Source organism: Haliotis cracherodii, unplaced genomic scaffold (genome assembly GCF_022045235.1).
Source record: "Haliotis cracherodii isolate W230 unplaced genomic scaffold, xgHalCrac1.p SCAF_7, whole genome shotgun sequence".
NCBI lineage: Eukaryota > Metazoa > Mollusca > Gastropoda > Lepetellida > Haliotidae > Haliotis > Haliotis cracherodii.
The window spans coordinates 17076798-17088514 of NW_027266330.1; the positions used below are offsets into that span (position 1 = coordinate 17076798).

The 11717-nt window shown below is 38.1% G+C and overlaps 1 protein-coding gene across 1 annotated transcript; it reads left to right on the forward strand.

Moving 5' to 3' along the window:
- Positions 1 to 8370: 8370 nt before the first annotated feature.
- On the forward strand, positions 8371 to 10503 carry LOC139447426 (transcription factor Sox-2-like). Its single transcript, XM_071228768.1, has one exon. The coding sequence runs from the start codon at positions 8582 to 8584 to the stop codon at positions 9620 to 9622; it is 1041 nt and encodes a 346-aa protein (XP_071084869.1). The 5' UTR covers positions 8371 to 8581; the 3' UTR covers positions 9623 to 10503.
- The last annotated feature ends 1214 nt before the right edge of the window (positions 10504 to 11717 follow it).

Below are 11717 nucleotides of genomic sequence, written 5' to 3' on the forward strand. Positions count from 1 at the left end.
TCACCTTGTCACGTGACTCGCAACGTAGGGAAATTGATGGTGAAATGTACATAAAATTTACAAGGTCGCATGTCACCAGTCAATCAATTCACTTCTTTGGCAGTAGGAAAACTAGTTCTTGTTCAAGGAAAGTACTGGTACAGGTCAACATTGGTGCATAACGAAATAATTGTTTTGTTTATCCTTGTTGATAAAACATTATTAAATATTATAACAATAACATATGTTTCAATTCCATGTATGACAATATGACATGTGGCAAATAAATATGAATCTGAAACTAAAACATTGGCATAAAAAATAGCTTAATTGATTAAAAAAATAAAATATGTTAAATGCAATTTCGTTTAGTTTCTGCAATAGCGTTGGTCATTAGATGAGTCTTTTGACAAATTATCTTCATTATATTGATATAAAACAATTAAGCTATCAAATGAATATGAAAATTATTTAAGTGTTGTGAATATTGCTGCATTTAGGATTACTCACTCACAGTTTCGCACGTCGAGCAGTGATCTTATGGTATCACAGGGTAGAAAGTTAGGTATTCCAAAATGTGAAAGACTTTGTCCATTTTGTATCATTCCAAATGTAGAAACAGAATACCATGTTTGTTTACTTTGTCCGTTTTATGACGATCTTAGAAGAAACTTTCTGCCAAGTGATTATTATACATCTCCTTCAGAGCTTAAATGTAACGTTTTATTTACACCAGTAATGCTTTCACAATCAAAAATCTTGCCAAGTTTACATTCTTTGCTCTTAAAATGAGGAGCAAGCAGTTGTCAATTATATAAACTACTATTCTACCACCATATGTATATGGTCTCAGATACACTCGTACTGATTAGTATTGATATTACTACATGCACTTGTGGCGCAACATGTTTGAATGCTTGAATATATATTGTAAAATGGGCCTGTGGTCTGATTTACTTAAATACACCACTACTGCTACTACTATTAGATGAGTTACCTTCAGTATTGGTTTTAAAGCAGTTCTTTCTGAATTCATTGATAACAAAACTGATTCAACAATAACCATTGTCAATCACAGTTCCTCACGCCAAATGATTTTTATGTACCTGTTCACTAACTGTTTGCCACACTTATGCATAAGGTATTAAACGCAGCTTATACAAAATTGTACCGCATCATTGCTGATTGGTATAAAATTAATTAGACATCTGTCGTCATGATTTTGCTATGACGTAAGTCACAAAAGCCTTCCGTGCTCTAATTAGTAGACCTATTCAGACCCCAGTCATCTGTTTTGTCTGAAATTAACAATGACAGTGAATGACATGAGTGAAATCAGCAACCGCGTCAACCGCTGACGGGAGTAATGTTTTAAGTGTAAGGAACGTACACACACAAGGGTCACTCTGTGCTAATTAACGACAACTGTTTGCGACAGCGAGAGCAACGTACGTGACTACTTAGTGGTAGGTTTCACTGATTGAGACATGCCATCACTAACGACAACATATGGCACTCCTAGTGACATCTAGCGAGTCTCTGGAGTAGCCTGCCATATTAATACACATCACATAATTGGTTTGTTAATTTGACAACCTAGGGTTGTGAAAATACATGTTTTTTTCGAATATATGTTATTCTAAATATATATTGATCTAACACAGCATATGTCAACAACCAAATATTTTCAAACATGCAATTAATATTTGTTTCAGAATAAAAACATTATTTGTAAGCACCTGGATAAGTATGACAATAAGATATGTCAAGTGGTAAATTCACTATCCTCAAATTTATTAATAACATATTTTCTTAATATTTAAAAATCAAATCCTTTAAGCTGTATTCTTTAGAACTTAGAATGCAATATACATCCATTCAAAGTACTGTTAGTTGTACACAAATGAACGAAAGCAAACACGTGTATTGTAGCTTTGGCTCTTTGATCATACAGCGTTATGAAGCACAAATGGCGTTTTCGTTGAGGTGTAAATTTCACATTGTTCTGCAGACCCCTTCCCATGGCGAGACTGACCCAGGCGTTAATACCCTGGGAAGTAATTGTCCCACACCTTCCCCCTCGTCATCGCCACCTCTTTGGTCAACACATTCATCAAGTGTACGGTAATTAATTTCCCTGATCATCTGAGCTGTGATCAGTAACGCGCAGCAACAGGTCTGCACTTTGGGGACAACACACCAGCTTCTGAAGCTGGTTGCAAATACTCCGCTGGGGTGGCGGTAGGGGGGAGTTCTGGGGGGAGCAGGGCCTTGGGGGTGAGGGTATTGTAATTATTTTGTTGGAATGTTTTGATGCAACAATGTTCATTTCTTCCTTTCGCTGTTCATGTATTTTTGTCAATTCTTTAGTCACCTCAACCTGTTTTAATGTTGTTGAAAGAGTGAACTGGTTGGTTATTTATTGAATTCCAAATGTGTTTGATATTTACGTAAATAAATTGAATACCATGACACTCCTTGCTTTCACTTTTTATATTATATTTTAAGAATTCAAACAAATCGGAGCTTCGTGTAATAAATGATTTAGAATATACATTTAATAATGCCAGACGAAGAAATGAGTTAATAAGTATTTTATTCATCGTGAACGGTTTTTATGTTTTATAGGAGTAAAGCCAAACTATATGGAAACGACATTCTTGGTAACAAACACGCTGTCTACCATGTTGCTTTTCATTCACATAACGTGACAATGTTTTCCCTGTATCTTATAGCATGTTTATATATAACAACATATCAACGTATTCGATATTTATCCATTATCTAATCACTCTCTCAAAAAATCTTATTAATTATTTTGATGTTCATTCCCTCTTTCAATCCATCAATCTCATCTCGTACTTTCTCAGTATCCCCATTTATTTCTTCTTTTTTTATATTCATTCTTGTCCAACCAGTTCTTTCTTTTTTCCCATTAACTCCTTCAATTAGTATGAGATGTGAAGTACGTGTAGAAAACGACATATATCGAGGCAGGACCTCTGGTTAATATCCCGTTTGGTTGGCTTTATAACCTCTGCGTCTTTTTTATCATATAAAGCACATGTTCAATGATCACAGAACCTATGTACGAATCACGATCAGTAAATGTCATAATTGATTTGCACTAGTACCTTCTTCACAACATTAATAAAACATTATCACAAAAAATTCACCCTGACTACTTCAATGCATTCAGTCCCAGGTTTTGTTTTACTATTCATATTTTTAGTTATGTTTTATTCATAGTCACCTCCTTTGTTATTCAGTGTTTTATTACATTTAAAATCACAAATACATACAGATCTTATTTTAAATATAATGTTTTAAAAAGTGATTTAAACTTACCTGTAAACTATTCAGCATCAATATTTACCCCATAAATCATGACACCTTAAACAGCATTTGAGTTTTAAGCATATTTCATGCTTGTAAAACATGCTTAATTAATATCAATAAATCTTAGGGAGGACGTTAACGGCAAAATCGATTTTTAACAAGTGGGGGCATTTCGCGAATTGATATTGAAATTGACAACAGTTATTTATCACTCTAACATTAACACTGTATTCATATATTTCAACCATAGGCATCAATGATACACGATCTTGGTCGCTCACTTATTAAAACATGGTTCATAACGGAATTGTTCCCAATGGTACCAGTTTCTCAGTAGTTGCAGTAATTAAAATAACCGGTAGCAGTGATTATTAATTTTGAAATTTGATCTGCTCTCCGCTGTATTTCACATGGATTCTATTTCATGAAGCTGAAATGGACAGGGTGGCGTTTCTTGAGTTGTTAAATATACGCCAGCATGCGTGATTTGTGCTCGTAAAAGCTCCAACTTCACATTGTTTGAATATTTTCTTGCTTAAATTAACTATTCATTTTGCGTGTGAGTCGACCGCGCATTTTTCTCTGTAGCATAAATCCTCTAACGAATTTCAGATATTATTCATAACTATGTCTTAAGTTACAACGGGAATTGTTTTAGAGACATTGCGTTCATTTTTCTGTTGTCTTTAAAATCGAGTTCCCAAAGTTAAAACGCTGTCATGATGGGGAGGTTAGGACTGACTATCGACCGTATCTGACCGCTGACCGAATGTGTCCTCCTTATTAATATCATATCGCAAGGCAGTGATGCACATGTTCACAAAACATGTTTCATCAGCATCTTTAGACTCAAGCAAATGGGATAGGGTTTTTAAAAAGATGAATATTGATTGTGACCACTTGTTATATCATATATCATATATCATATATCATATATCATATATCATACAAATGGCAGAAATGAATACGTAACCCATATCAGCAGGTTGCGATGACATGTCTTTGAATATACAAAGGTGCATTTTTCTAATTCCCTTCTCCATACGCCCTCGCCTTCGCCCATTTAAACACCCCTCCCGACACGTCCCCACTTGTTGGCCTCCACAGAATAATTAATACTGAGCCAATGTAATTTCTGGTGTTATCAACTAAATCGCGACTCCCCTTGAGGGATTAGCGAGAGATGAATAGTTAAAGCCGATAATCTACGGGCCTCGTTCCCTCGCATCCCCATGTCGCTGGGGAGAGACGTTCCCCAGGCCGCAACTTTACAAGAGAAGGGGGACTTTTAACCTGAACATGTAAACAAACTCAGATCGACCATCATGGCTTCAATTCCGTTGAAAAATCGATATTGAGTGCGATCAGATTTGGGTCTATAGAAAAATAGTGTAGAGACGTTAGGAGGCTGAACGTCGAACGACATATACCAATGAAGGTGTGTGTGGGTGGGTGGGGTGGGGGGTGGTATGGGGGGATGGGGAGGGGGGAGTGTAAGTTTGAACAATATTATAATACGTCAACGCAATATTCAATTTGTGTACACTAATACACCGTTGTTCTTTGAGTTTAAGCGTATGTGATGCGTATTTATTTGGTCATCAAATGCACACTGTCTGTTAATAATATAATAACTACATGCTAGGAACGACAACCACGAACTATAATAAAAAATCATTATCAATCATTAGTTATTAACTCATGTACACCAGTCGGAAAAAGTATATTGTGTCATTTTAACAGGTATACACAATGATGTAATGATTTAGTTTAAAAAAAGCACTGGCCGGTACAATGCAAAGTTTTTTACGGCAGTCAATCAGCAATACGTGACGATAGAGATGCTTATTCCAGAGTAAATAAGTTCATCTATAGAATCAACTCGCTAGAAATTAATATCAGTAACCACAGGTGGCACTGAGATCCTCGAGGTTAATTCATAAATCGAACAGAGGTTAATAAATTGGCTTAAATGATAAGGTTTGTGTTCGGACGGAGGAGGACACAATGCTAATGTAATCTTTGAATTAACCCTAACGGGTCTGTTGTTTATTGGGGGTATTTTGGGTCAAGTTATTGCCCTGTATGTTGTTTGTGTCAATATTGTGGACATGATATGAATGAATGAATGAATGAATGAATGAATGAATGAATGAATGAATGAATGAATGAATGAATGAATGAATGAATGAATGAATGAATGAATGAATGAACTACATTTCCTTCGTTATGGTGTAAGCAAACTGTATTCTTTGATGTGTTATCAACAGTAATCACACTCAAACATGCCTATTCACCAAAGCGAAACGTACGGAAGTTAGAAGCGAGATAAACATTATTCATTCACGGTCGAACTTGAAAACATCGAAGTATGAACTTCTTCAGATGAAGATGTCACGGCTGTCTGCAGCCAGTGACCATTTTCTCCCCATTAAAAATATTCTAATAAAGTACCGTCTTGATAATTTCACAAGACACTTCATGCACAGAACAGATGACTGATTTCACAATCTCATTTTGCCCGATTCAAATGAACCAAATCATAATTAAATTTACCTCATGGGTGAAATAATTAAGTCAACAACACAAAAACATTATTGATTTTTACGTGCATTTCACTCTCAAATTTCCGTTCTGCAAACATTAATTTTAATTGAACTTTTCCCCAACCTTGTGTGATTTATTGATTTGCTTCTGAAAAATAATGTAATAATTACCAGCAGTATGGTAAACTTAATTTGCTAGTCTGATTTTCCATTCATGGTTGTTTATTTTGAAATATTGTAATCAATATTAGGCTTATTGCACTTTTAGTACCTTCATATTTCATATGTAAGTTTTTATAATTCGATAAAATTGTAAACTTTGAGTATAAACATTAATATCCATTGGATTGATCCTCATTGGGACGTGGACGCTCAAACAAATCAGAAAGAAAATAACAATATCAAGTATGTCATATTTCGTGTTATTATATTTCAGAACTCTCACAAAAGAATAAAATCCTATTTATTATGAACAATATTTTGTAATTCACCAGTAAAGATATACATTTCATCAAACACACATTCATTATACGCTGCGTTTTGTAATAGACAATGTAGAAATAACCTCTCGGCCCATGTCCTACAAAATGTCTTGATATTGATCCTTCAGCCGAATCGGCTACTGTTGTCAATTTCATTGTAACCGTTATCTGCTTTTCACAAAAATACAAATGATAATCCGTAATTGACTAGAATACAGACGCTGTTCACTGGTCCTAAGCACGTGTGGCGCATCCGATTCCTATTTTCACGCGCAACAATGAACGTAATTTTGTGTTGAAAAGCTCGTCATAGGTGTAAGAACGCATCTGCATTATCATAGGTGTCAAAAAACTTGCGGCGACACAAGCAAGGGAACAGGAAATTCATTGTGTGGGACTTGGATTAGTCGACTGGGGTCTTTGAAATAATAAGCCCAAATGTATTGCCTCGAGCTATTTGTTTATCCAAAAGCAAGTAGCGACAACTTACCTGTTTTTCTTCCGCTAGTTATCCGTTTCCGGTAATTAATTTTAAGATTATCCTCGTGCATGTTTTACTGGTAGATTATCTATCGTGATCCATTGATATCGTGACACAGTGTTTCCTCCTTACACCCCGTCTTCCTTGTAATATTCGTGGAAATGACGGCTCCTCTTTGTAGTTTGTTTATCAGATAATTTTCAAATGTGTTTTTTATTGGGCACACAGTTTACTGTTCCCTTTCTTATAATAATTATACCCATGATAACAATCTTCAGCGTTTGTTAAATATCGTTTTGTTTTATGTCACAACGATTGAATCGACACATTTATTGAAGCATATTAACCTTTCAGTTGGAACATGTCTTGCGAAGTTGTGGTTTTAGTACACGGAAAGGAAAATCTACAGATGTTTACATTTTAAAAACATCGTTAAAATTCATCCCCATATTCAACCATATGAATATATAAGCGACGAACATAGCTATGTCAACACGAAGCCATCATTCTGCCTTTGATAAATTGTTGAAACATGTCGATACATTGTACGAATGATTATTGTCGGATGTGAATGAATTGTTAATAGCACAACAATTAAACCTGTAGCTAAATAGACAGCCATGGCGAACACTTTTGAAAATATGTTTTTCAATGACATTGAGGCCCTTAACGGAATCCGGTCTATTTCAGAAGCCCTATAGTATGTGTCGACAGTGGCTATCCTGTACCGCTGTGTGAAGCGACACTGTCCTTGTGATATAAACAGCGGTTTACTTGATACATATATTGTTTGTAACGTGACAATTGTCTGTCTGATCGCCAATTATTCTTTGTCACTTATTCAATCGATTGCATCAACACATTTGTTAGGTACATGGCGATCCCCTTTCAAAAGCGCTTGTCCTGGAATAGGTTTAATCGCATTGATATCTGTTACAAATATCCAGAACTCCTAATGTGGAAAATTCGCCTTTCACTACAAGCGCTCCTAAATACATTGAGAGAGCTAGCATCGAGCGGGCTTTGGTTTTGAAAATATTGTTTTGACGGGAGAAATGGACTAGATTGAACAGAAGCCGGCCTATTGAGTGTGTCTATCTTCTAGTTCTCGATTGACACGTTTCCTAGGCAACACACAGTGGGGACAAAAGCCCCGTGCTGTGACGTCACTTGATTGGCACGGGATTTGAGTGCTTGTTTCTCTTCCCTCGCCTGCCACCTGCGAGTAGAACGAATGGTAATCCACGATTCGCCCGAGATCCTGTTTTGCCCGAGCGAAGCATTCAGCCGTGGCTCAGCGAGCGTCAAGCTTTGCTATTAATTAGATTTACTCCTTATTTCGGGAAACGGACAAAAGCACGTATCGTACAAGCCCCGCCTCCTTCTTTTGAGAGGCTCGGCTAAGCCCCGCCTCCCATCGTCATAGCCTATTGTCTAGCGTAGACCACTCGCTGAAATTACCGTCCATCAAAACTGTCACTCTAGTCGGCTCTGATTGGCTACCGCGGAACCCTATTTTGCGCGCTTGATCAATAACAGATGACTGTATGGGATATTAGAGTAAGAAAAGGAGTGTTTCTCCTCAAGTGTGGACGTTTAGATCTGTGGTGAAAGCGGCTAAGATTTGGCACATTATCTACCGTCACTGTGAACAGGACACACAGAACAGCATTGACTACCTGAATCGCTGACTGTCAGCTATAGTGAGAGCACAGTCCGGGTACCAACTACCGGGTGACACTCCAACAGCGTGCATGTACGTGGAAACTTTAGATCGCGGAAGAAGCATGGAAGTCGACATGAAGCCAGCGGGTCCTCCGCATGCTAACACTACCCTACCCCCTTCGTCTACCCCACAGCACAGCAGCCAGGGTGTGAATCCAGCCCATTCGCAGGGACAACCTACCCAAACTCAAAACGGACAATCAAATACTTCGCCCAATGTTCAAGGTAACAACAACTCGAACAGCAAAGCAGTGGACAACAGCCGTGTTAAGCGGCCTATGAATGCTTTCATGGTGTGGTCTCGTGGACAGAGGAGGAAAATGGCCCAGGAGAACCCCAAAATGCATAATTCGGAAATCAGTAAGAGACTTGGTGCTGAATGGAAGCTGCTATCTGAAACGGAGAAACGGCCGTTTATTGACGAGGCGAAGCGCCTCCGTGCTATTCACATGAAGGAACACCCTGATTACAAGTACCGACCGAGGAGGAAGACAAAGACTTTGATGAAGAAGGATAAGTACGCTCTACCCGGAATGCCAGGTAACCCCCAGATACAACAGGTTGGACGGGAAGCTGCTATGTACCCCCATGCTATGAACGGCTATATGCCAAACGGGTACCCCATGATGACCCACGACCCTAATGCCTATCACCAGCAGATGACGGGTCACATGGCTTCCTTAGGGGGTCAGTACGGGTACCCCACCCAGCCCATGGCATCTCAGATGACCACGGGATCGTATATGAACGGAAGTTCAAGTTATACCATGTCGATGGCACAAATGGGACATTATATGCAGCCATCTCAAGTTAACCCCAACTCGATTAAGAGGGAAACGAATACCCCCGGGCAGCAGGGGATTGGGGCACCTACCTCAGGAAAACAGTACCCAGAAGACCTCCGACAGATGATCCATATGTATCTCCCAGGGGATGGAAGTCATCCCGACCAAAGTGCCGCAGCCCTAGCGGCACAACAACGTCTACAACAGATGCAAGGACAATATGCAGGAATTCCGACAACGACGGACGGTTCTGTTAACAACACCGTTCCTCTCACGCATATGTAGACAATTTTTGTGAACCTCATAAAAAAACTTTGGGCCATGTGGCCGATACAAGCCTGCCAACCAGATCTGTTCCGTGGAACAGACATGTTTTTGCTCATCCTCACCATAAACTGTGCTGAGACATGTGGTGTAAGCCACGAAATCCTGACTTTTTACAAGAAAAATGTGCTAAAGCGTTTCCTTTGATTCAAGGAGGTGTATTCTGTGGCGGAGTGGAAGCAGTTGTGTGACGTAGTGAGTGACTTTAGAACCATAATCATGGTAGCACGAATCACGCCCCCAAGTTTTACAATGACATTTTAGTGATATGAAAGTAGCATAATATGTTTTATTTTCATTATTTTTTTCTTTATAAACGATTCATAGTTTATGAAAAACTCAGTCATTCCAAGAGCGAAAGACCATTGTTGTTTATATTTCATAATTTTTGAAGATTTTTTGTACCATTTAATTGTTATAAAATGTCGCCTTGTATAGATAAGAAGTTAGATATATATTGTACGTACTTGTTCGCAAGCGCCATTTGCAACAGTAGGACAAAAGTGAACGACTTGCGTGAGTTCGGTCGCTGCTAAAAAATCGCCTTTTCTGACATGAACATATCTCTCAACTGACAACAATGTCAACTAATTTATAAGATATGATTTATTTATGTAAGTTCATTTCTATTTATGCGTCAGATTTCTTTATTACAATATTCTGTTTAAAACCGGCAGCAAAAATATCAATTCTCACCTGTTCATTTTTGTTTAAATTTGGCTTTTTATTGTCGCCTATTCATTATATGTATATACAGCACACTCATTGTTAATTTTGGCGCATTATATCTTCTTTCTTCCCTGGTTATGAAACGTAAAGACAATAAACACGATCATCAGGGACCAATTTCTTTGTTCCTATGTATAACTAGTTGCAGACCCAAGGCGGAAAAGGATCGCGTACTTAGTCACCGAATTTCGCTTTGTTTATTCAGTGCGAAAAATTGTCTTATCATCCCTGCTTGTCATTATAAGGTTGGAGAGAGGTTTGGACCGTCAACTGCGCATAACGTCTTTCGTCTGTTTAAGTAGCAAATGTCATATGTTTAGATTCAACTTGAAGTGGTTTGTTAAAAAACTTCGACCGCTCCTCTCACCGGAGACGGTAGGATCAAATTTTGTGATCGGAAATCGAAATGGGAGCATATTTTCACTCAAATTAGGTCAGAGGCACGGCAAGTTGTTTTCAACTTTGCGAGGACGGCGTGCGTTGGATTAAACCTTTGATGTAGCCTAGGTTACAAGGAAGGGAGGAAAAAATCAGGTGTACATTTAGACTTGTACCTATGTCAGGTGAAGTCGACGCTCTATGCTTGATTCATCACGTTCGTTTAAATTCTCCAAAGGGTGTTTCCTTGAGCACAACTTTAGGTTTTCCTTTACAAACTCCCCGTACTAACCTGGAGTGGTAAATCTTGTATACTTAGGTCGCGCTTTTACATATTTGTGTAATTATTTTCCAACAAGTGTAGATGTAGATCTTTGTATGCGCCTCGGAGGTAGGATTTGAAGGTTTTTGCCTCGCGGCAGTATATGTAATAACTCGATTTACTAGCGGCAGGTGTAATAACAGTGGTAGGAATTTAATTACATCCTTTGTTGTTGATGTAGATAACAATTCACCCGGAGCTATGCTTAACGTTCATGTAATACATTTCATGTCGATTTCTCAATCTGAGAAACTTACATCGTGTTAGTTGTTTACCTGGTGAAAGTGACATCGCAGTCAAAGCACGTGCTTTAGCCGTCCATTGATTAACGATATTTGCATTGGCTTTGCTCTTAATATCATCAAATATCGACGCTCGACTGCCTCGCGCAAAGAATTTAAATTCCCCCCGTAGTCATGTGTTTTAAATTTGAAACCCTAGAATCTAAAATCTGTTGTGACATTAGAAAAAAAACCTGTCAAATTGTTTGAACCTTGATTCGCTGACGTTAACGATACAGTCTGCCCTCAAAGTTTTATTTTGAAATCGGTCACAGGTATCTGTTGTCTTTACAAATGGATGTTAGGGGGCTTTCAGAAAATTAAACGTATGTTTGACACGCCAGCG